The sequence below is a fragment of the Pelmatolapia mariae genome, linkage group LG5 (assembly GCF_036321145.2).
Source record: "Pelmatolapia mariae isolate MD_Pm_ZW linkage group LG5, Pm_UMD_F_2, whole genome shotgun sequence".
In the NCBI taxonomy this organism is placed as follows: domain Eukaryota; kingdom Metazoa; phylum Chordata; class Actinopteri; order Cichliformes; family Cichlidae; genus Pelmatolapia; species Pelmatolapia mariae.
Window position 1 is genome coordinate 8,935,810 of NC_086231.1, and position 27,048 is coordinate 8,962,857.

At 39.5% G+C, this 27,048-nt stretch overlaps 1 protein-coding gene across 1 annotated transcript in view; it reads right to left on the bottom strand.

Moving 5' to 3' along the window:
• Nucleotides 1–24,157, bottom strand: part of phc2b (polyhomeotic homolog 2b (Drosophila)) — a 40,628-nt gene extending 16,471 nt beyond the window's left edge. Inside the window, exons 1-7 of the mRNA XM_063473550.1 lie at nucleotides 24,005–24,157; nucleotides 10,600–10,963; nucleotides 7,926–8,069; nucleotides 7,705–7,782; nucleotides 7,188–7,349; nucleotides 5,722–5,844; nucleotides 5,153–5,447 (exon numbers count right to left, since the gene is read on the bottom strand). Coding sequence (XP_063329620.1) covers nucleotides 5,153–5,447; nucleotides 5,722–5,844; nucleotides 7,188–7,349; nucleotides 7,705–7,782; nucleotides 7,926–8,069; nucleotides 10,600–10,905 — 1,108 coding nt within the window. The 5' untranslated portion in view covers nucleotides 10,906–10,963; nucleotides 24,005–24,157. The remainder of the gene's footprint in view (nucleotides 1–5,152; nucleotides 5,448–5,721; nucleotides 5,845–7,187; nucleotides 7,350–7,704; nucleotides 7,783–7,925; nucleotides 8,070–10,599; nucleotides 10,964–24,004) is intronic.
• Nucleotides 24,158–27,048: the final 2,891 nt, after the last annotated feature.

Sequence of the window (27,048 nt, forward strand, 5' to 3'; positions counted from 1 at the left end):
GTTTTAGTGCAGCCTTATGGTTGCACTAAAATAAAAATAAACCTACTGACTGTGGTGATTCTTAATCTCCTGGATAACATTAATATTTGTTCTGAACTCAAATATTTCTTCAAACTGGATTTTCTACAAAGTGGTAGAATGACGATGATGATAGACGTGCTACATAAAATCATACTTTGTGTAAATACCAAGTAAATGGACCAGAAAATGAGATTGTTTTGAACTGATTTTAACATCGGACATCTTCCCACAGCAGAAACGTGAGTTTGTATGACCCACTGTGGTGTAAGATCCACTGACGTTACAAGACAGTGTAATAATTTTAAGACAGCTCCGGCTGTGAAGTCAACCTACTACCTCCAAACACCACAAGCTGTCAAGAAAAGCAAGTTGGTTGCTGCATCTGCCATTTTACAATCTTCATCCAAAGTTATGAGGGAGCCACAGTCTGCTGTTCTTAGTCTTGAATGTAACAAGAAGGCAGCTACTCAAAGTTAGTGCTTGTTGTTGTTGAGTTTAACTGATCATTGGGTATTGGAGACTGAGTATAATTCTGTCATTACAAACTGACCATCTTAAGATATAAAACAGTCAGGAAAGGACCAATTACAGTAGCAGAGCCTGCTACATGTATGTCTATCTTTAACTTGTTGGTTGCCATATTCAATAGTTAACAAATGGTGTGCACATTTACCTATTTTATTAATGATTATTCTATTGTAATGTGATCAAAGAACAAAACAGCAGCAGAAAGCTCCCTTGCGGGGGTTAAACTGCGTCAAACTTGCAGTATCAAGAGACTCTCAGCCTTCTGTAAGGGAGGAGGAGGGGGATTTCTGAATCAGTACACACCAGATACAATCAGCCCCTACTCATGAATCCTGACATCTTTCTCAAGCCTCTAATGAGTAACAGAAAGAGGTCTCGAAAGAAGAGGAAGATTGGGAAATTCATTTAAATGTTATTCCGCCTCAAGGTCTTAAGATTAAGGACTGGAATTACTCAGGCACCCCACACCAATATATACATATAAATCATATAGTCTAAAGTATGCGGAAGCCAACTCTCTCCACCCCCAAGGTTGTGAATGTTTGTAGACCTCTTACTCTGTGTATTGCCGTGCAATGTCCTGAAATTGAGGACAGTATACATTCCTTCCAGCTTTTGCAGCACCAGGCCCTGGAAAACCCCAGAGTTTCCACATTTTCACTGACTCCTGCTTTGGCTTACCATCTTGAAAAATATTGACCAACAACACCACAGCAACAGTAGACCTTGAGTCACCTTTCCTAATTTTAATACAATTCCAAATAAGGACTGAAGATTGTTATCAAGGAAAATTAGCTCCATGAATCCGGTTCCCAACTGGCTTCAAAACTTACAGTACAGTAAAGGTTTTATACATAAGTAACCCTTAAAAAAAGAAAAAGAAAAAAGTTTTCATCTGTCCAGTTTTTTTGTATCTATATAAAGCTAGTGACTCATAGCGATGCCAACAGTTACATGATTATATGCCATAACACAGACATCGTGTGAAGATCTCATCCTTTCATCTGTGAGAATAGTGCTGATGGGGTTTCCCTGCTGTGGTTTTATAGTGTGGTGCCGGCTCTTTCTTGCTGAGAGAAGGTGATGACAGACATACACTTGCTGCACCAAGCCAGACGGCCTAACATTTGCTTCCTCCCCAATTTCCATGAATGTGAATCTGACAAACTCTCAGAGTAAGCACAATTAATCAATTTGTTCTGTGCCGAGTTAGATTTAACACAGATTTGGTAGAAATGAGACACGTCAGGTGTTTGTTTTTTCTTAAGATTCTATTTGTGGCGATAACAAGGGTACGCGCATAGGAGTCTTTTGATGGGAGGTGCACCTCCGTTTTGTTAAATGAATTATAGAGCAATGCAATGACTATAATTAGCACAAATGAGCTGCCACTTTTGTGAGTGGATCTACTCCAACTACATCTTTTGGGTCTTTGTCACACATGAAACTCTTTTCCAGCCTGCTGCAGGTTCTGGTTGGAGTGGCCCTCCAGAGCAGGGAGAGGACTCAAAACCTGGAGTTCGTCTGACTGTGAGACAAAGCTGACAGGTGGACTACCTCCACAAGAGCAAACTGGGTGAAAGGCCGGAATGAAGACCATAGAGCACCAGGGCAAGCTGCTAATACATGCTAACACATGCTGTGCACACCAACCATTTAACTGCGTCTATTATTCCTTTCTTTTTCACTTTGAGACACTATACGGCATCCTTCACGTGAATTATTGAGCCTACTTATGAATCCATTTATCAATCTGTGAAATTATGATGGATATTTTTCGCCCCTTGGTTGGCCGGGTGTGTCCTGTTTAAAACAAAAATGACTGCAAATTTTTATGTATTTTATGTACTGTATTTTTTTTTTAAACATAAAAAACTAATTAAAGCAAGGTTATTGATGTAATTATTCCATTTACTTGTGCAAAAACCATAATTACCATATTACACTTCTAAACACTTTTTAAGTCTGCAGGCCTACTGCATAAATTCATCACCCATTTTGTTAGGTGAATTTAGGCTGAATGTCTAATATCAGTCAACGTCAGTGTAGTAACTAGCAACAAAGTTAGTAAGATTGTAACGTTATAGGTGGTTCATTTGCCAACTGAAACCATTAATAATTGATATCATGAATGTGAACTGTGCACAACCACTAGCTGAGTTCATATCTAAATTTTCCTGGCGCGTTATAGCAATGAGCTACTTTTGAAATGCAACAGTTAAGTGTCATAATTTTAATAAGACTAAAATCACTAAAATTGCTGATCAATTACATAAAGTGCTAAGTAGCAATTACCTCTACAATCTTTCACTCTATGAACCAAAACCATCCTCAGGGGTTGAAATTACCCACCAACAACATGGAGCAAAATCTCTTGTTTCCTTCAGCTAAAAATAATGGCTGCTCCCTTCTATTACCGATTTTACCCTCTAAAGCAAAGTGCATCTTGACCCAGCCACAGTCAAGTTGAATCCAAGCTTTTATCCTAATCCGAATCCCATCAGCCAGCCACACTGCCTCTTCTCTTCCTGATCCACAGAGTAATAACTCCCCAGCATCTCATGTGCACACCTGTCCCTCGTGGGCTGCTGCTATGGCAACCCATGGTAATTTTTTTTTCCCAGACAGCATGCTGCCAGATTTTCAGCTTCCATCCTCCCTTTCATTTTATGCGAATCTATTACTGAAACAAAGCAAGACACAGTTGTGCACCGACGTGCACAGATAATCCCCACCTCCCCCTCTCTTCACAAACACACGAGCCCAAGTGCGCACACACACACCACCAACCATAAATGTAAAGAGGGTTACAGCCATGCAGTCATACAGACATAAATATGGCACATGCACAGACAGACAAATTATTTTGTAAGATGTGATTTCCTATCAGGACCCTCTTTAAAATGCATCTAAAGGGACTTATCATGCAAACAAATGGGACTTAATTTGACGTAATCAGCTTGTGCTGCTAGAACATTCACAACCATTCACGCTAAAAAGGGGAAAAAAAACATTTAAAAAAAAAAAAAAAAAAAAAAAAAACAGCTGCTGACTTTCAATTACACAATAAGTGGTTTAAAAACACTCTTGCATGGCAGTGTGCCTTTCACAGCTTCTAATTCACAAAGCAGCTAGACTGTTCCAGACACAAAACCAACACGCTGTCTCTAATAGAGCTGGTTTCACCCATTTAGTGAGTGAATGGATTTGTGAAGCAGGCCCCGACAAGTCACGGCAACAGCCAAGAAAAAGCTTTCAAACGTCCATGTGTGAAATGTCTTTTCATCTAATCTCACTATAAACACTAGAGCACAGCTCTGTGTATGTATATAAGACAGCTGTCACAAAGCCAAAATCTCTCTTGAGGTTTGAAATGTACATCTGATACATAACAGAAGCATGCAGCCGCCGGCAAACAGTTTGTCAGTTTCCTTTTTCTGTCCACAAAAATGAAACCATAACTTCACTGCAGTTTTAGAGCTTACATGCTCTGTGGACCACATGGACTTATTTTTCAGAGGAAAACATTGGTGCATTCAGAACACATAGCATGAGCAGCACAAGAAGTTTTATCTAAGATGTGCTCAGAAACAGCATTTAAAATAGACTAAGATTAAAGATTTTACTGGCTATAAGACAATTTGATTGAAGAAACACAGAAGAGGAAACTCAGTGGAGACACTAGGATTCATGCTCTTGTGACCACCAATCTCTGCTCTGCATAATTTCATGGCAATCCAGTCGAGCTGCTGATATAATTTAGTCAGAATCAAAGCAGTGACCTGACAAACATTGGTTTGTAAGACTGCTTTTAAGTTGCTACAATACATGATTAGGGACATTAAAATGTAATCTGTTATGCTACAGTGTTGCCTAAAAATAACTTGTTATAAATATAACAACCCTATTTCATTAGCTTGCACATGTTGGTTAGATTGTCTAGAGTGTATGGCAGTGTCACCACTGCCTTTAGAAGAGATTTTAATGCCAGATGCCCTCCCTGACATAACCCTCCTTCTCCTGGTCTTGAACTTCCACATGTTAAATGTGTTTTAACCACTACACTGTGGAGCCACAAGTTTTAACTTGAATTAAGTGGTCCCAGACAAAACTCCACACAGTAGGGCCCTGTCAAGGTTTCAACCCAGGACACTCTTGCTGTGAGGAAATGGTGCCATCAACTGAACCACAATGCTGCCATTTAATACCAACACTCATATTCAACGAGACCTAGTAAGCACATCTTGATATCTTACACAGAGTTTATTGCTGTTTTTTAAGACTTTGTGTTGCAAACAATTTGGCAAGCGCACAAAGCATTAGGTTTAAAACACATTAAGGCTGCACGTATCAATAAATATTGGTTGAGCTGCAGACAATTTTCTTGATTAAAAAGAGTGAGAGCAGTAAGTAGAACAAGAAAAGTATTACTTCCTGTACTTTTAAAGATCAAACAAAACAACCTGTTAACCAACCATTTGTTTTGGGTTTGTTATTTGCATCACTAATATTCATCATTATTATTTTTTTCTCTCTCACTTGTGTGAGAGACATTTCTTTAATGGGTGGGATTTAATGTTGTGGATATGCAAACTTCTCTTACCTGGAGCAAGCAGAGGCTGAGCATTCACAGCGGTGACACTGCGGCTCATGTTTATAGCTCGGACTTCTGTGACTGCTGCACTGTCCCCCTTCTTCCCTCCTTCAGAGGGAATGTCTAAGGAGCTGGTCTTCCCCCCTGCTGAGGCCTGGGTACCTTGACTTGGGTTTTTGATCAGTGAGGCAGGCTGGATAGGCACAGGGGCCTGCTTCAGACTGAGAGCCTGTGGCGTCTGAGTCTGAGAGGAGGATGTTGTCGCCCCCTGCTGGCCACGGATGGCCAGATTCTGTACCTGATTCTTAAGACAAAATACAAAAAGAGAGACAAACAAAATTCACAAATTGCTCAAGCTGTGGATTTTTTGACTATGTTCAAAAGAATTTTGTTTGTAAAATGCTGGAAATTCATTTAAAGCTCTTAAGTTTAATATTTATTTTATGGATTACTGCTTTGCTACATATGTGTAAAATGTATAAAGTTATATTTACGAGAGGGAGCTGGAAAAGATGTTAAGGCGAGATAAAAGACCGCTCTTGTATTATTAGTGATAATATACGTTCCAGCAATATTACCTGTGAGGAGGCCTGCGTAGAGCTGTCAGACTGCACAGCCGTCACAGTGGCAGCTGGGGTAAAGATGAGCTGTGGGGACAGAGGAACAGCACGACCCAGGCTCCTCGCCACTTGTACCTGGGCCTGGAAAGTATGACACGCATTAAAAAACGGGGAACTAAAATAGGAGAAGCAAACTGTAAACTAAAATTACTCTCCTGTGTCATTACTGATCATATGCCCCCACCAACTAGTGAAACTGCAATTTTAATCCTCATCAGCCCAGACTCATGGGCTGATGACAAAGACTTGTATCACCAAATCAGTATCTAACTACCTGTGAAAACTGGCTCAGTACCCAGGGCATGGTGTTGAATAATGGCCATAACCATTTTGACCTGATGAAAGCCACAGGCCAAAACATGCACCTATGAAGTAGGTGAAGCTGTGCCAGAAGCATCCATTCTGCTTTAGAAAATATGACTCAGTACCTTGAACATGACACTGAATAAGTGCCACAGGCTCCCAATAAATGTTAAAACACACTATTTACAAAAACTTAACAAGACAGAAGATCATTTAATCATTTAATCATGGGGTGCTGCATGTGTATATTTAGTTAGTTTTTAACCTCTGGTGTATGATAAGACAAAACAGGAAACTAAAGAAAATATTTTGGGACACTTTGATATGAGTAAATGTAACACCAGGAAATTGTACTTGAAATAAAGTCCATGACTAAACTGACATGCAGTTTGCTTCCTGCCTCAATCATCACAGACATCTGATAACGTTGTGTTTTTGCTTGTAATAAGCAGGTTGTTCTACCACCTCATTGCCAGTTTCAATTTGCCATCAGTTGTACAATCTGGAAACTCCAACTGACAAGCACTCAAAACCAGCTATACCCAAAATAACCACTTTCTATTCCTTCAACAAGAGAAAAAGAGAACACACACACACACACACACACACACACACACACACACACACACACACACACACAAACCAAAAAATGTTTTCTGAGCATTCACGTTAAAGACATCGAGTTCCATGTTTGCAAAGAGCTCTCTGTAGGCAAATGCATTATCCTGACCACCTACTCTATTGCAAGATGACAACAAAACACGCCATTTACAGTGGAATTACTTACAAACACAATATGTATTTTGTATATTTTATTTATTTGTTTATGTATGTAATGTTCTATACATGTGCAATAACACCTTCATTTATTCTTTTTTAACTCAGCCCTGTTTTTATTGCGAGTTTCTCTCTGTGCATGCAATTTTGTTCAGTAATGCATCTGTGATGTATTGACTGTATGACAATAAAGAAATCTGAATGGCATACACACACACACAGGGCCTCCAAGGAACAGAGTTGTGCCTATTTAAATCAAGCACTACGAGTGTGCTAGTGTTTATGCATAAAGTGGAGGATCATGTAAATGTGCCTGTGGCCATTTCTTTTCTCTGTAGTCTTACCATCTGTGCACGCAGGTACATCTGTGCTTGGGTGGGTGTAAGAGTGGGGCTCGATGGGCTGCCCAGCAGAACAGCCTGCTGGGAAATAGTGGTGGGGGTTGAGCTAATATTCTGAGCTCGGCTGATCAGCTGAGCTGCTGCTGGAGACGTGGTCAGGTTGATCTATGGGGAGAGATAATCAGGATTATTAGGTTATACATACAAGTCCTGAATAGATGTGGGGAGTTCTGAGACAAAAACATCATATCCCCAACTATTAAATTTAACAGCATCAAATTTAATAGTTAAAAATTTTTTTTTTTAATTGTTTGAACTGTGTTCATTCTGCTAATATTTCTTACAGCTAAATATGTTCAAAATCAAAAAGAAACTTGAATCTTTTTAAAGGTAAAACAGAAGGAGCAACCAAGCTGCTAGCATCCTGCTGCTAAAAATCAACTTGACTCGATGATAATCCAACAGGACAAAGATAACTTAAAGAGGCTTTTAGGAAGGCAGCACTCCAAACTGCACTTACCGTAGCCTGAGTAGATCCTGTTTGCTGAGATGAAGTGCCATTTTGTGAAGAGCTTTGCCGGCCAGCCGCGATACTGGCCTATCACAAAGGAAGAGAGAGGCAGAAGGGACAGGGTGAGTGATGCACAATTTCTGAAACATGTCTTGCAGCAGGTCAACAATAACTGCAATCATCATTTCTAAACTGAGAGAATGAATTATTTGTGATGCCTGCTTGCTGACCTGCTGTACAGCAGCCAGGCTGAGGCTGTGCTGCTGCTGGAGGGCTGCAGTTTGCAGCATCAGATGCTGCTGCTGAGCTGCATACATCTGCTGCAAGTACTGTGCTGCTGTGTTGGGCTGTCTATGCAACGCCTGCTGGAATACCTGCAAATAAAAACAGGTGCAAAAACATTTGATTTTTACATCTGAACTAAACTTTCATAAAATCCAAAGAATCACAGATTCAGCCACCTCGAAACAAGATCAATTCTTCATGATATGTCAACAAAGCAAACCAAAGCCTCTGCGCCTCTACCATGTGGGTAATCTCAGTACAAACTTTTACATGATGAATAAAAAGAAAAGAAAATGGGTTTTATAATTTTATTTCTATAGCAACGCCATGTGTTTACATTATCTAATGGCACAACAAGTAGACAAGCCCAGATATATCTGACAGCCACAGCCATGTGTCCGCCTACAGTGATGATTTGTTAAAAGGGAGCTACTTCATCATCCTCCAACATAACAATGCTTTCCAAAATATGCAAGAAAACCGTCCCTGCTGAACATGGAAAAGGCAAACCTGTTTCACCAAAAACACACCGTAAGTATAACCATGCTACGAAGGCATGCAAAGAGGAAACTGGAGCAGCTGGTGATCTACGACACAAAAGTAAAGAACTGTCTCAACCAAGCATTACTGGAGCACTCGTTGGAGTTCATATGACAAGAAGAGCAAACAGTGGATAGAAATTACTGAGGCAGTTGCATATTGTTTGGCCAATTCAACCAGTGGAAAAGCAGGCCTTGGAGCAACAGATTTAAAAAAAAAAATGAAAGAAGAGCAGACCCAAATTACATCAGAGGTGGAAAATATTTTTCAGCTTCAGTTTTATTGTGTGACAATGTTGTGCAGGCTTCTGAAGAGTTACAAGGTTACTTTAGTTTTTGCTTAAGTATTAAACACTTATTTTAGACTTACTTAAAATTTCCTTGGAAAACAATACCTGTTTGACTTGTTGTACCATAATGCTGCTATTGCTGGCACCACTTCATTCACAAATAAAACGCTTTCTGTATTACCAGAAATACTGTTGCAAATTTCTTTGAAATATTGTGATATAATCTGAGGCTGTATCACCCACCTCTACACTCTCCCATATTCTTCTATTATACAACCGCTTAAAGCCACCAACATCACACCTATACTAAAAATAGTTCTGTTCTTTGTACAGCCTTACCTGTGGTTTTTAGAAATGATTTGCTCTTTTACAAACATAGAGCGGTGCTAGAACCATGCCAACGGCATACAAAAAAAAGCAGGCAACCCAAAAACTCTGATACCAGTAACAGTTGCTAATACGTCCCCATATTAAATGCAGTTTTATTTATTAGGATCTTTGCTCATGCAGATTATCTGGTGGGAAAAATGAAAAGAAAATTGTGTGATAATAGTAAACAACATAAAGAAATGTCAGTTTGATTGCATGGTGCATTTTCTGATTTATGTGTTGGAATTTCATGAGGCTTAATAACTTTTTTTAGAAAACAAATTTGTTGCCAAGTTAAACGTTTACCGTAACGTAAATATCTATGATATAAAAATATGTTCAGATGATATAATAGCGGCATCCCTAACAATAATAATAATAATACCCTTATGCTTTATTTTAGACATTTACTTCTGCTCTAAATAAAACTAAGTTATTATGAATTTAATATTTTACAAACTTTACAAAGTTTTAGATTTATAATTATTTTATCACTTGAGCTTAAAAATCTTGTCCTGATAGTATTTCAAAATGCTTTACAGACCAAACTGCTGATTTTTCTTCATTAAGCAATAGTCATTAGTATGCAATATCTTTATCGAATCCTAAATGTGGTCCAATCAAAATGTGTTGAATCTGAACTGATTGCATCACTGCCTATTTAACAGACTAATCGGGAGACAGAAGTCAGGGTTTCAAAACCTCCAATTACTGCAAACACACAAACAATTCTTTTTCCCTAAATGTGGGACAGAAAGGTTTCACCCTGTGCCAGACACAACTCTAAGAAAGTTAAACCCCTACCACTGGGAAACCACCTCCCCAAGTGCCCTCTGCCATGTTTCCAAGGATTTTGACCTGCAGTCAACAGTGTCACAGAAGCATCCGGACCCACAACGTGTCGCTGACGGGCACAAGTAGCAAAGATTTAATAGATGCATGAACTGATTTCCAGCGGTCCTTTATGCTCACAGTGCTGCTCAGTGACAATAGTGATTGCCTTGTGATTGTCAGCATGCTGAGGGGGTGAAAAGAAGGACTCAATCTAACAAAAACCCTGCTGTCAAACCATCAGCACTCAAAGTTGAGTGGACCTAATTCAGAGGGAGGCTAAGCCTGTGTAGAGGCTTACCCCGAGGGCAAGGGGTCAAAAGCACTAAAGCACAGAAAACATTCTTTCCTTCAAATTGGAGACATGCTCCAACATTACCACACATTTGAGATCCTTTACTGGGAAGACAAATTCCCTTTTTCATCAATTCCCTTTGTAAAAAACGATGCAACATCAAAAACAATTTTAGAAGCTTGTATGTCACTTTTAAACACCAACAGAGGGCAGTAGAGCAAAGAGTGTCAGGATGTTACACAGAATACCTCAACTTAAGCTCTCAGCAGATTTATTACAGAACCAAAACACTCACCTGTACTGTACGGTCAGGTATTCCACTGTAAACCGATATCTGAGGCACTGCCGGTCTTCCAGCTGTAGTACTACTGCTGGAAGTACTGCTAGTGTTAGTACTACTACTACTACTACTACTGCTGCTGCTACTACTATTACTAATGCTAGTGGAAGTGGTAGAACTAGTAGTAGTCGTAGTAGTGTTAGAGGTACTACTACTGCTGACAGCAGTGGTGCTGGAGGAATTGGTGGTGGACGTGGTGGTGGCTGCGGTGGTCCCGGTACTGCTGGCAGTGGAAGCAGGGGCCCCTGGCTCACTCTCCATGGTGCCCTCTGCTCTTTTCACCTTTGACCCCCGGCTCTTCTGAATGGCTCTCCTGTGCCTTCAAGAAAGAAGCAAAAAACCTGATGAATGTATGGAAGCTTGTTTCTGCCACTGATACAGAAGTTGGAATTAGTAATTTTTTTAGACAACCAACTCAATAATTATTAACCCAGAGTTTTGGCTCATGGATTGCAAAAATGCTTTAGGTTTCTACGTTTACATACAACTGAATGGAGACAAAGTAGTCGAAACAAGATGCACCTGAACATGGCTGTCAATAAACCACTCAACACCAGGTAAATGTAATACCAGTGACACATCTACCGCATCAAAGTAATACCCAAACTGTTCTAGTCTCATGTTGCACTATAAGTCAAGACAACAAAATTAATTCTACCACAGTTGGTCACATCCAAGGCCATATACAGTTTACAGCTTATTATGGTTACATATACCAGATATTGTTAACAACAACTTGTCCAAAGATCCCTAACTATGTCATATCATTTAGTCAAGCACAAATATCTCAAGGTAAAATAATCAATCTTAAAATTCTTAAAAGCATGAACCTGAAAACTCAGTACATGTGGGGAATTTCAAAGAAAAAAAAGTCAAACTTAAAGATCTTTGAAAATTTTAAACTAAATGAATTCCACGGGGTTCTAGGATGAAAAAGGAGATTCACATGAAAACTTACAAATGACTAAGAAGTTTTTCAAAGACTAAACTGATTGGCAGGCTGGATTAAAACTTGCAAAGGACTGGATTGAACCCCTACGTCTTCAGTTTGACACATTTGCCATAATCCCTTTAAAGTATGAAAAATAAGTAAGTACTAATTAGTGCATCACCCTGCCACCAAAAAAAAAAAAAAATGCAAATTAGACTCATAAATGATCAAAAGGCCCAAAGAAGGAACTCAAATTAAGTAAAATCTCTTCTGAATAAAAACTCTGAACTCTGGTTATGAAGATTTCACCAGGTCCAAGTTTTGTGGATTTTATATTAATGTAAAGAAAAATAGTCTCAAAATTTCAGCTTGCTCAAATTAGTACTTGACTTCAAAAAACATTTACTACATAACTATAAAATCATTGTTTTACTTATAACTTTTACAGTTGAAACTAATCTTTATCACACCTATCCATCTTCTGCTCCTGATCAGGGTCTAAACCAATACCTTTAGACCTCCCTCTCCCCTGCTACCTCCAGTTCTTGTGATACACTGAGCCATTCCCATGGCTCAAAACACCTCACCCAGGAGGAGTCCAGAAAACACACTAGTCAGATGCCTGAATCACCTTACATGAAAGCGTAGTCGTTTTACTTCGAGCCCCTACCAAATTATTATGCTTTGAAAGAAACTCTTCTGCCATTTTGGTATCTATGATTTTATTTTTTCAGACACGACTCAGAGCTCGTGTCCATAGGTGAGGTTAGGAATGCAGATCGACCAGTGAATTACCAGTTTCACTTTTTTTCCCCAGCTCAGTGAGCATTTCAGTGCTCAGTTTATCCTTCGCACCCAGCTGCAAACCAGCCCAGTGTAAGCTGTAGGTCACTGCAATCTTTTACTACGGCAACTACCTGAATAATCTCTCACTGCAGAAACCATGAAAGAGATCATGTCGAACTCTGCAGCCAATCATTAACTTTCTTGTTTTTTTTTTACCCCGACTTAATTTGACGCACACATTCCTGTTGCCATGACTGTCCAGCCCCCAGTTTGACAAACTACACAAAATATACATATATGTTCTGATACTAAGCATTCTCTCTCATACAAAACAAGACATACCATCTTTTTGGGGAGCCGCTTTCATTTTGTTGCTGCTGGGTTATGTAAGCGCCCCTTATGCCATTCTCTTTATTAAGTTTCAAACAGTTTATACTCCCTTTGCTTTTACTGTTCAAAGAAGGGAGTTTTCATCTCATTGTTTACTTTGTATTTATGTATTCAATAAACTGAGCCAAGCTAAAGTTATATAAATTCAGTACAAGTTACAAAACAAACATAAGGATATCTCTTGTCATCTTGCTTAAGTCACACCTCTGCTGTCTGTTCTCAAAGACGGATATGCTGTCCGACTGCACGAAATGAATATGCAGGATACAAACACGAGCTGGAAAATAAATGATACCTCTGTTTTCATGTAAAAATAAACACATAAAATTGTATTTCAGGAATCCAGTGAACTCCACTAAATTTAGCATAAATATAAGGGGTAAGCAGACACTACAAGCCTAAATTAAGTCAACACTCAGTCCAAGAGTGTTGAGTGAATGAGATTTAAAAAAATAAAATAAAAAAATGAATCCATTCCATTCAGTCAGTCACAAGAATAAGGAGGAATGATTTAGGGTCCTTCCATAAAAGCCTTTTTAGGTTTGGTCCCTTGGTGCTTTGCTATCCATTAGCACAGAACGAAAAAGGTTCAGAGCTCTCCGGGCAGACGAGGTGGAGAAGATTTCAGCATGGCAGCTGATAAAAAGTGAAGATGATGGAAGGAGATCAAGCATCCTTCCTTGGTGGAAAATAAGCAATCTTTGGAAAAAGTCAAAGATTCCTTTGTTTAAACAAAGTCCAGAAGTTAATTTAAAAAAGAAAAGAAAAAGAAGAAGTAAAAAAAAAAAAAAAAAAAAAAAAAAAAAAAAAAAAAAGCTCTCAGAGCAAGAAAAGAATCTGAACTCATTAAGATCCTGACTAGTGTCAAGAATGAGATTAATGAGCATGTTTGATGGGGGGGGATCAGAAAGAATAACAATCACTGTATGAGTTAGAAAAGGGAAAAAAAGGGAGGGAGGAATTTCTAGCCTTCAGGTTATACAGGTTCACATTAAGTCACCGCAGCTACAAGGAAAAAGGAGCAAGAGAGAGGTGAAGGTTGAGTGAACAGGTTCAGGATTTTAAATGGGCAGGAGTGGGACGAGTGTGTAATGGAAGTAATTAAATAAGGAGCAATGCTGCCGCCATGCTGCAATTCTTAAGCCATTTCCTCCACATACTCATTCTTTTGAGCAGATTAGGAGCCAAAGCAAAGCTCTACAGCCCATTTAGGCTACAAAGGAGACTTGGAAACAATCTGCCATCTCACTAAACCACATGCTATTCCTTAAAATGGCAAACGCAGCCCACAAAAGGTTACAAAATATTTGAGCAAACCAGTGAGTGAGTTAAAAGACATTTTTTTAACATCTGTTTAAACAGCTTAAATGCTTTAATTGAAAACTTAGGTTGCATAACAAGAAAGGTAGCAAACAGTCAAATTAGGGCAGTACAAGTATCAATTAAAAATTCTTTTACATATTAACCTGATATATCTAACAGCATTAAAGCAAAGAACTGGATACTAATTTAAACTGGATGAAAAATGGAAAAATCTAAAATACATATTCCAAGATCTCCTAAATTAAAAACACCCTTATTTCCCATGCAGCGGTGCCAGTCACTGATTGAAAACTTGATGTTTTCATATTTGTGGCTGAAAAACTGAAATGCAGTCAGGCAGTGCTGGGTCCAGGTTGTAAACAAAGCACCACTGCTGCCAAAGCCTGCTTGTCTGTATGCCATCATTAGCCTACATCCCACAGTGTGCTTCATATTGCCTCCTTATGTGGGGAGAGGGGAGGGAATCCCCTCTGGTAATGATCCCTGCAACCCATGTCCCTCTGAGAGGAGTCACCCATCAATCAGTAAACAGTGCCATGTAGATCACCCCTTGCTCAGCCCCATCCAAGTACCACTTTTACATTGTTACATCCACAAATCTGGCTTTGAATTGGGTTTCATGGAGGACCCCTTGCACCCATGAAAAGTGCTATTCAGCTTTTTTAAGAGAACATCAAAGCAGCACCAGCAGCATGAAACACAGTGCAAAGAGCCAGTCAATGCCATAACAATGTAATTTACGTGCTGTTGGAGCATATTGATCCCCTCATGCTAGCATAACAAGACCACAAGAACTGACAGTCAGCTTTGCGTGTGATCCGTTTCGCATATCCAGCAGGACGATGAGAGCTGTTAAGAGACTGTCAGACAGACTGGCTGTCTCTACAGAGCTTACATCACAGTAAGGAAGTGCAGAAACCTCCATCAGTGTCCATACAACTCTGATGACCCACATTAAAAAATACTATGAGAATGCATTTGTCAGCTCCACTAATCGATTGATGTGTGATAATAGCTTTAATAGCTAAAAGATCCACAGAGAAATGTGTGCCTGTGTGTATTTTTATATATAAATTTCTGTGTGTGTGTGTGTGTGTGTGTGTGTGTGTGTGTGTGTGTGTGAGAGAAGAGGGGTACTCTGCTTCTGAGACAAAGCCCCCTAACCCTGGTGTTCCTACCTCCTCCGACACCCCCAACGCGATGCAGGGGTATGATGCCCCATCCCCGGGGAGCGTGCTGTCCTCCTGCAGGATGTTGCTCCTCTTTCCTCTTTGTCTGCCTAAGTGAGTGGCTGGCTGCCTGGCTGACTGAGTGAATAAATGAGCGCGTGCAAGGGTGTTTCTGTGCCGTCTCCAAACCCCCTGCCCCTCTTGTCTACCCCCAACACACAGCAAGCTCGTCGTCCCAGCATCAACACCCAAGTCCACCAACCAGGCCACAGCCTGCCTCCTGATTATGTGGTATCCTAGCGACAGCCAACGGGCGCTTATGGAATCCCCATGCAGAGCCGCATCCTGATTGGACAACAGGATCCTCTTTAATGAAGATGATGGTAATGATTTTACTCTCCCCTCCCCCTCTGATGCTTCCTGAATACTGAATTTTTTTTTTTTTAGGATGCTTAGACCCTAACCCCCCCATATCGCCCAAATTATTTCCAAATAGCTGAAAATCCAAGATAATGAGGCATTTCATAAAAATAACCCTGAAATGCTTTTTCTTCTCTTTTGCTTAGTCTAGACCCGAACAGTGGAAAACCGAAGGCTTCATTTCCTTTTCAGTATTTCAGTTTTCACTTTAAGTCTGCAGCACAATTTCCACAAATAACCTGCAGTTGCAATAGGCCCATTTTCCTTAGCATTCAGCTAAGGACAGGAACAGTGAGTCACAGGCTGAACAACGAAGGAGTTACATGAATAGGATGAGGGACCTATGGAATCTTCGATACCCAACATCTACACTGATGGCGAAACTAGTAGCTCAGTGTTCCAACATTGTGAAGAAGGGACTGCTCTCATGTATAGAGATTGACGAGGAACAACACACATGCTACGAAGGAGGAGCCAGGACGACAGTCAGGGGGGAGATATCATCACCAACACTGGATATCATCACAGTCCAGGATGAGACAACAAACATCCGCAAATACATCATGAAAATGGCCCCAACCGACCACGTGCTCAGTAAATACCTCAGGCAGCAGAAACCCGAGAAAGAGGAGGACCAATCATGGAAGGATAGACCCCTGCACGGTATGTACCACTGGCAGATAGAGGAAGTGGCTGACATCCAGAGGTCCTACCAGTGGCTGGACAAAGTTGGACTGAAAGACAACACAGTAATCATGGCAGCGCAGGAACAAGGCTGAGAGACGCCACCAAGGGTGGTGGAGAATGGCCGAGCTAAGATCCTGTGTGGCTTCCAGATACAGACGGACAAAATGGTGGTAGCTAACCAACCGGACATAGTGGTGGTAGAGAAGCAGAAGAAGACGGCCGTAGTGATACATGTAGCAATACTAAATGACAACAACATCAGGAAGAAGAATAGAATAGAATAGAATAGAATAGAATAATCCTTTAATTGTCCCACAAGGGGAAATTTGGTTGTAACAGCAGCCAAAAAGACACATATACAAACAGACAGTACACAGGACACAGAACAGAAACATACACAATTATTCTTAAATATTTACATTAAGGACAATGGTTACTATATACAGAGTATTGTACAGTTATTAAATTAAATAAAAATAACTACAGAAGAAGAAGAAACACGAGAAGCTGGAATTAGTACCAAGGGCTCAGAGAAGAATTTGAGAAGATGTGGAGGGTGAAGGAAACCATGGTCCCAGTGGTAATCGGAGCACTACGTGCAGTGACTACCAAGCTAGGCGAGTGGCTCCAGCAGATCCCAGGAACAACATCAGAGATCTCTGTCCAGAAGAGCGCAGTCCTAGGAACAGCTAAGGCCATGTCCACACTAATACGTTTTCGTTTGAAAACGCATCTTTTTCTCTCCGTTTTGGCCTTCCATCCACACTGAGACGGTGTTTTCAGTCAAGGAAAATGCAGCGTTTTGAAAACGCTCTCCAAAGCGGATACATTTGAAAACGCCGTTTTCGCATCGCAGTGTGGATAGCGAACCTGGAGCCTTTTCGAAAACGATGACACATTTTAGTCATGTGATGCAGTCATGTGACCAATTAAACTAAGATAGCGGAGGGCATAATACAGCAGTTGTTTTGTTTGCGCACAATTTTGACAGCCCTAGTCATGACATGGTGCTGCTTTATCTCTGCTGACATGAGCTCTCAAACTATTCAACTGTTATTCTCAACCTTTGCAACTTTTTTGTGACACTATTCATCTGCAGCATGTCTTGACAGTTTTTAAAAAATAATAACAGTGTACACACTAGACTAGAGTGATTCATTACTGAAGGCTTTGAATAATTGGTGCCAAAGATTTCTATAAGGACATTAAGCTTAGAAACAAAATAACAAAAGAGGAAAAACAGCAAAACCCCTCATAAAAATGAAATGAGATAGCTTTAGAGTTGAATTTAAACTCCTATTTAATGACAACAGAATTCATTTACATGGAATTGGGAAGATAAAAACCAAAGGATAATGGCATACTTATGCTCTACCCCACAACATTAACACGCCACCCAACTGTCTGGCGGTATGAAATGTGGCTATTTGAGTCGTTTGCTGGTGCAATATAGTATTGATTGGGGCCAACCATGCGTGAACCTCATTGATTATCATCTTCTCATTAGCATATAGATTAGCTGGCAGTGCATCCAGAAGTGCAAGCCTGAAATCTCACACTTGGCTAACAGAGCTGTGGCGGGGGGGTTGGGGGGGTTAAAAACAGGAAGGAGAGACCAATAGTGTGGCTCAGTGAGATATCAGCTCTTTGATGATAAAATTCAACATCCTAAAGCTCAGTCTCCAAAACTGCTATCAAAAACAAAGGGATTACGATGCAAGGAGGTATAAAAGGTGGTTCAGCCAGGGGCCTAATAGACCCTAACCAGAGCTATGATGGTAAAAGTCTAGGAAGGAAAGTTTTTGCAAAATTTAAAATGTGGCAAAAAATTTAAGGCACTCCAAATGTATTGCGGTAATGAAAAGAAATAAAGACGGACAAACCTAAAACATAGGAATAAATTCAATATAATGATAAACTGATAACTGGTGTTAGTTTAACTATTCAAAAGGTATTGATAGGATTTTATCAGTTCATTTTTATCAATGCCAATAATTATTTTCAATGTTACCAATTTTTTTGATAAACAAAAAAGAAAGATAAACAGAGCTACCTTTGACACACTGGTTAGGTCACAAAAGCTTTTCTTTAGACTTCATAAATTGAGAAAACTAATTCTCTCTAGTTAGCAGAACAGCTCTGACTAAAGTCAAAGTAACTAACCAAGTTCAAAAAGACCAACTTAGGATGGGGACCCACTGTCTTTATTACTCACACCTAATGGCTTCATTTGTTAAGTACAAGATTGCCTCTTACAATAAAACCTCTGCACAAAGACCTTACCTCTAAGAAACTAAAATATCAATTTAGAGGGTTGGGCCTATGTATTTAAACTTTTAATGGGTCATTCCCTTCCAATCAGTACCTCCCACCCAATTTTAGTGTATTAAAGGCCAAACTTTGACAGTCAGTAATTGCAAAAAAAGCTCAACATAAATGGAGGGAGTTGAAATTTCCCCAGTATTTGAGCAATCAGAATTACGGATTAAAAAAAAAACCCCAAAACTTTACGCCACAGTCTAAAGCCCAAATCTAATCTAATTTTTGTTCAGAATTAAAGCGCTTTGTAGATAAAATAAAGTTTAATATCACGTGATATACCACAGTATCAATATCATAGTAGAACTGCACCAATTTAATGTCTACAGTGCAGTGTAACAGATAAAAATGGTGATTCCTTGCATCTCGTATTTGTTTTCTTATGATCAATTGGAGAAGACTTCAAAGAGTACACTGTGGGTAAACCTTTGAGGGTCACATCACTGTGTGTGGGAGGTCCTCAACATTAGGTCCTGAAGAACTTTCTCTTCAATGCTATTTGACCACGCAGAAGGACCTGAATTACAGAGGGTCTCAGATTTCATTGTTCTTTCAGTGGAATGAACCTCAAGTCAGTGTCAAGATCATTTGTTCTGAAAAAGCATTTCCTTGGAGAACTCTGGTGATGCTGGGAGAATCCCCTGAGCCTGATGACAGCTGATGGGCTTGTCCAAACAGAGCAAGCAGGCCACTGCCTTCGCTAAAGTGTGTAAGATAGCGATACCCTCTGATCCCAAGGAAAGGCCGACCATGGAAGCGTAATTGAGCCATCTGATTCCGATTCAGCTGTGGACCTTGCCTTCCACAGCTGAGTAGACCAGCACAAAGAGACTCTGGCTGCTTTCCAGGTTAAGTGTGCTGAGAGTGTGTGCAGTTCCAGCATATGTAGGCTCATGCTGCGAAGATACAAAACACTTTGACTTTACTCTCCAGAGAGGACCCTGGCTTTATTCCTTCATTTAGTAAGGGCTAAGGCTGTAAGGTGCAAAATGCTCCAGTAGATGCTAAAAATGTCTCAGACTGTTAATGCCTCTCAAAATAAACACAGCAAAAGCAGGCAGAAAAGCACACATAGACTGAGAGGCTGAAGTGGTGCCGACAGAGAAATGAAAGAGTCTCTCTCTGATCTATAAATATCACCATTAAATAGTTCTGGTAAAGCTTGGAGATTAGCAACGCTTTTCAATCCCAACTATTCTATCAAAGCAGTCTCTCGGGCATCACTCTCAGGAGTCTTTCATGCCAGCAGAAAAAAAAAAGAAAGAGAAAACTGGGTCAGGTATGAGCAGAGGCAAACAGAAATGTAGTGCTTCCTTTAAATCCTTTAAAGTCCTTTAAATATATATCAATGCCAACAGGGAACCAGAGAGACAACAAAAATTAGAGCTTATCCAAAGGATAACAGAGAAGCCACTTCGTCATTTTGAAGTAGCCGAGAGAGCTTAACTGTGTTAATTTACTACCTTTCAGAAGCAAAATCTTGTGCCCAAAATAACAGACGTGTTACTCAACAGGTTTAAAATTATGAAAAACATAACACATGTTGACATTCTGACAGAAAGCTTTAGTCAATGTTTATATTGTTAAAAGACACTGAAGTAGACATACAGGCCATTTCCACACTAATACATGTTCGTTTGAAAACGCATCTTTTTCTCTCCGTTTTGGCCTTCCATCCACACCGAGACGGCGTTTTGGATCAAGGAAAACGCAGCGTTTTGAAAACGCTCTCCAAAGTGGATACATTTGAAAACGCCGTTTTCGCGTCGCAGTGTGGACAGCGAACCTGGAGCCTTTTCAAAAACGATGACACATTTTAGTCATGTGGTGCAGTCATGTGACCAATTAAACTAAGATAGCGGAGGGCATTATACAGCAGTTGTTTTGTTTGCACTCAATTTTGACAGCCCTATTAAAGATTAATATCAAATGTACATGCTCCAGATAGCTTTTCTTCAAATTCTTTAATTCTCACTTGCTTTTGCAACTTTGTAGTTTTATGTTACTTGCAGCAACAACTCCACCTCATTGTTAGTCCATTTAAAAAACTCTGTGCTTTTCCTCGACATTTTGCTGCAACGTTTCAAAGAGTCGGAAAGTAAATAAACAGCAGACAGAAATGAGGCAGGTTGAATCGTCTTGCGTTTCACGCATGCGCAGTACTGGAATGTAAGCATTTTAGGCCGTTTCAATGTGGATGAACAACAATGTGAAAACGACTGAAAACGATAGTGGGGACGCGGAGCGTTTTCAGACGAAAACGCCGTTTTCAGACGAAAACGCCGTTTTCAAATTTATCTGGGCTAATGTGGATGTAGCCAAAGGCCAACCTAATAATTTACACCTATGTATGGGCCTTGGGATGCAGTTTAAGGTCATCAATGTGTCATAGCATTATGTCATCTACTTTAATGAAGAAGTCAATTTTCATACGGTGTCAGCTATAGCCACTATGTGACCCTGAAATAAATAAGCAGTTTAAAAATAATAATAATAAAAATGAACAAACTGTGACCCCACAGAAAGACTTACCACTGTAGCCGTGCCTACTGGTGCAGATAAACACAACTACATATCACTGCTTTATTTGTACCTGTACTGATAACTATACTACAGCTTGCAAGTATCTACAATCAATCAGGAAGTCCGTCAGCCATCTGTTGTGGCATTTTGCCTCAGGTGGATCTTTTGAAAGCTATGACATGCAATATATGCTGGCTGTGTACTGAAGGGTACAGGCAGTTGCAAGTCACAAGTAAATGTAAAGCAGATATAGATGAAGGACAACATGGCTATCTAATATGTAAATGAGTTCATCTCTAAACATAACATAGGAATGAAGTGTGGCTTCTCTCTCTTGTGAAATAAACAAATAAACCTTTTCATAACTCCCTGATAAAAGCCCATAATTAATTTGAATAACAGCATCAGATCAGGTGCTGTCTATAAGAATTGAAGGGTAACTAATTATCTCTGCTTGATTTTTCACAGCTGGCTGACTGATCTCAGGTTTTTAAAGGAGCCTCTACTCTATTACAACAGCTTGACATGCTTTTAAGTGGATAATGCATAATTCTTCTTCAGTTAACCCCAGTGTCACTGAAGAAAATCTACAAGTTTCTTCTCTAAGCCTGTTGTGTTTTTTTCTGCTGCACACAACTAGTCAGTTGTTTGTATGAGATGAAGTGATGTAAATGCTTGCCCCCCCAGCTACGAATCAGTAAACATCCCTAATGTAAAAAAGATTCACTGCAAGTTAAACCTATATCCATGCCTATATTTAACAGTTTAGTATTATTCTCATCATAATTATATACTGCTTTTAGATTTTGACCCCTCACAGTTTTTATACAGTGATATTCTGCACCGTCTTGCAGCACCTTTTGAAGTGGCCGTCTCAACTCACTGGCTCCAGGAAACAGATGCAAATCAGGCACAAAATAACCTTCAAACCAAGGCCATAACAAGGCAAGTAAAGCACAACACTCTCTGTAAATTAATAACCTGAACTTTGAAAATTAATAAGATTTTAATAAAACATAGAAACCAAGCCTGGACCTGTAGTTTTTCTGCTTAATCAGATTTTAATTTCAATTATAACTGTGGCTTTAAAAGAAATCCAACATTTGTTCAAGAGCTATCTGGAAGAAACTGTAAAGGTAATCTAGGTAACTCCATGAAACAACCATTAGTGGCTGCAGCTGGTGTCTGGATCATGATGGAGAGGGTCTTTTAGCCGCAATAGTGACAGGCTCTCCATCACTTTGTGTGACTACTGTCAAGCCGAAAAATGAAGCCAACAAGAAAAAGGAAAAAAAACAAACAAACAAAAAAAAAACCCCTCTAGTTCCTCTAGGTGCCACTTGAGGCTGGCTCCAAAACGAAGGCAATTCCCGGAAACTTCCATGTTAAAATGGCCAAATTTAGAGCACTAAAACCACATTTACAGCGTGGAACAAAAAATGGTTTTAGCCTCAGTTTAACTCTAAGAGAGGTGAATTTCTTACAACTCAGGAGGAAGGCCACAATAACTGACAGGTGTTCAAACACACACATCTGGAGCCCATGAAAGTCAAAGACCAAGCTCCACTACTTTTGAGTCATTAAAGTGGACCTCATTATCATGGCTTGTAGTGTAGTAGAGACCATCCAAGAGGTTGTGCTTTAGTTTGGGTGAGTGAAGTTACATTTTATTACCTTATTACTTAGCACTAATTAACAGTGGGTGACATAAAAATGGCTACATTCCTCTTTTATTCTATCTATGGCTACTGTGCAGGTCTCCTTCGTATGTGAAGTTTTATGATTAAACACACCAGTTAGTCTGTGCATAAGTACTGTCCCAACCCCAATTTCCTCAACTTATGCAGATTTGTGTGTTTTGCTTTAATTATATGTGAAGTTCACTGAACTCATATTGAGATCCAAATATATTGGAAAAAAAAACTTTAAAAAAAAATAAATGTATTTTATTACACAAATTAAGAAAATATGTTAAATAGCTGAGATGTTGATTAAACCTTTTATGCACATATGCTTAGGGTGAACACAGTTCCAGTGCTGAAATAAGTCTACGATGCATCATTATAGTACATTGCTACTATTGTGCTATATACTTAGTCATTTTACACTCCATTTGTTGCAGCCAATTTTAAGTGTAATTGCACTTTCTGTTTTTCTGCCTCACAGATTTGTGCTCCTAAAGCACTGCTAATTTTCCTTAAATGGACAGACTGTTCCATGCAGCTTTTTAAAGGGCCCGGGCCATCGGCTGTGTTGACCTTCACTTGTCAACATAACTACCTCCTTCTTTATGCCAAATGTCATGACCTGAGGGGCCACAGCTCCTTGTTTGTATCCACTTGGCCAACTTTGCCTAGCATTTCAAAATTAGCAAAGCTACACCCTACAGACACTGGTGTAAATTAAAAACAAAAAAGGAGGCGTTATTATTGGCCAAAACATTGCATTTAAACGTTTCGCTCATGCGCTGTTTCATTCATAAGCATTTTTCCTCCTTTCCTGCTGGCAATGAATTCCATTACAAAACTAGCTAACGTTAGCTACATCTGGATTGTTGTTATTCATAATAATAACACAATTTTGTTCCTATATGAGGATTTGAACACTAAACTTAGCACTTAAACTAACGTCGACGTTAGCAAGTCAGCTAGAAAAACGCTTGCTGCTGTTCTGGGGCCCGTGTAGACGTCTGCTTGTGCTATCGACTAACCTCACGCGTTCCGAAGCACATATAAACACATATAAACAGGTATGTGACCCTTGCACGAACCGTGACATCCTGCGCCAAGAAGCCAAATAAACGTGACCTTACCGTTGCCGAAAACCTTGTTTCGTCGCTTCTCCTGACTGCTCTCGCTCAGTGTTTCTCCTGATATTCTACACTGGACGGTGGCTCGCTGCGCCCAACAGACTCGGAGCACTCCAGCAACAGCAGAAATAAACAGCGGCAAAGGAGACCTGGCCTAGGGAGGGTAGACCGAAGCGACTCTTTCGTTTGCATTCCATACAGGCAACGTGATGCAAAGCGGACCAATGAGCGTAACGAATGAGATTTGACCCCACCCCCTATTGTCAATTAACCCCTCCTCTCCTCTCTTTCCATTCACCTGTCAAGTGTCGGCCTCTGTCCTGATCTCCATGGTAACAAAGAGCTTTAATCTTTGCACTGTGCTCTGTTTGCAGTGCAGCTACGGGGCCACAGAGGAGCTTTAAAGATATGTCACACTTTGTTTGGCCCTCTTCAAAACGGAGGTCAACATCAGCGACCTCAAAACAGCACCCCTGGAGCCATTTGATTCAGGGTTTTGTTCCGGGCCACTTCTTTGGCTTGTAAGCTTAGCAGCTATTAAATTCTTTCACGTACAAGCGTGTGGACTCTTTTTCTTGCACGCTCACCATTCTGCCGTAAAATAGTATTATTTTGATCATGTTTGCTGGGAAGATGAATCTAACCTGAAGTGCTGGCTTTTTCAGAATTTTCAGTCGTCATTATTAGAATGTTTCTTCATTTGTAAAACAAGTTAGACTTTAATGCAGGGGGGGAAACTAAATAAAATTAACTAATTAATACCAAATTAAATTCAGAGAATACAGCGAAGGAGATAAACAGTTCATAATGTAAATCTTATGGCATGGGCATTTATTGATGATGTTACTGCTGATAGAGGCAGCAGGTGAATTCTGAAGTGTACAAGGTTATTCTCTTGCTCAGATTTATACAACCAAGACTGCAAAAGTGATCCAACAGTGCTTCACATGTGCAAACAATGACCCAAAGCATACTGTAAAAAGTGACCCAAGGGTTTCTCAAGGCAAAGAAATGGGATATTTGTCCGTTTGTCAATTAGTCATTTGATCCCAACCAATCAGAGGATGCTTTACTGAAGACAAAGCTGAATGCACAGAGACCCACAAACAAGCAGTAACTGAAAGTTACTTAAATAAAGGCCTGGCAGAGCATCTCAAGGGAGGAAGCAGCATTTCATGATGTCTTTGGGCTGTAGAGATAAGAAATTCATTGACTGTATTTAAAAATGCAGCATTTAAAAATCCTTAGAATTAACCCTTTCATGTATGAATTATGACAACCTCAATCGGGATTTTTTTCTCAAGTATTTCTAGTCATCTTTAGGAATGAAAAGATGAATAAAAATACTTGAGAAAAAAAAATCTTGATTGAGGTTATCATAATTCATGCATGACAGGGTTGAATAACAATTAAAACAAAACAATAAAACAATCAATAAAAAATTACGATGAAACACGTCAAACATCTATAGTAACATTAAATGACCAGTGGGTGGCAGGGTATGGAGTGACACATCAGTGTTCAATGTAGTGGTTTATGAGCAAGTATACCATCAACACTGACACAAATACAAGAAAACAGCCTTTGAATAGCTGTCCACTGTAGTGACCACTATGCATGAAAGGGTAATAATTGCCAATAATTTGTTTAAACCTCTTGAATGAAGATTGAAGGATGAAGACTGTAGAGATGCAAAAATATAAAAATTGAGTCATTGTCCAAACACTTACTGACCTAATTATATTATCTAAATTAATTTTGCTAATAGATTTCAATCAACAGGACATAAAAAACTGCATGTGTATGATCACCAGTCAAAGCAGATATAAAGACAGACTGATAACTTTAAATACAATAAAGATGCATGCGCAAAGAGTTCAGAGTTTTGAATATTTAAATACCTATATAAACTGTATTCATTTGAATGGCAGTAAGATATGCAAGCCAATAGGAGTCTGACACTGGAATGCAGGCACTGTCAATTGCATTAGTTACACCTGTGTCTATGATAATGCAGGTGTAACTAATGTGATTATGCAAATATTTTGTACCCCACAAAAGCAGTTTTGGCCTTCACATTTTATTGACTCGTTTTATTTACTCAGCTCTATCTGCAGAAGAAGAGGGGATGAGAGGAAATGTCAGAAAGTAAAACACAGACTGACTAGAACAACAAAAATGTAAGGAAGTGTTTACGTTTCTGTACTGTTCTTCTGTTCTGTTTGTTTCAATTTAGAATTTTCAACACACACATTTGTAGTTTTCTATCATTTTGTGATTTTTGTTTTCTAGATTCCTTAAAAACTCCTGTCTTTCACAGGTTCAGGCTGTGGTTGTCTTTGCTCTCTGCACAGACTCTTTAGCATTCCACATACCATGCATGCAAGAGTAGGCCCCACTGAATCTGTAATTTGTATCCTCATGGAAATGACCCAGCATTGTAATAAATTGGACAGCAATGAACTGCTAATGTTTCAGTAAGTCACTATTGTGTTGCCTGCAATATGAGGAGGCAGCACATTCATCCGCCTGCAAATACTGAATAATTTATCTGAATATGACTTATTTGGTTGGCCCGCGAGTTAATTATCTGGTCTTTCATAGCTCCCCTGATACATCCCTCACAGCATCAGCATGAGCACAGCATCGTTCCAGTAATGCAGTTAGTCCCCAAAGATATGCTGTGGGATTGCAGCCAAGATTAATGTGTGATATTAATGTTATAGCAGAGGTAACAGTGAAGTCAAACACTGCTCTGTTGGACTGGAACATACCTTCAATGTGACGCTTGTATGCCATAATGGACTAGCGGTAATGGTGTGCTGATAATAATGTGAGAATCTTAATGGAATATTTATGTGTGGCTCCCATTCAGCTTTGTTGACCAATAAAATCAGAGATGGAGTTTTTATATTTTTTACAGTGATGCAAATAATTTTAAACTTAAAATAATTTAGTTAGCTTTCTTTGTTCTTTCTTTATTGCTTTAAGTAGGGTTTCAAACATAAAATGTGACTTTTTTGTGGTTAGTCTGATTAGTGACTGAC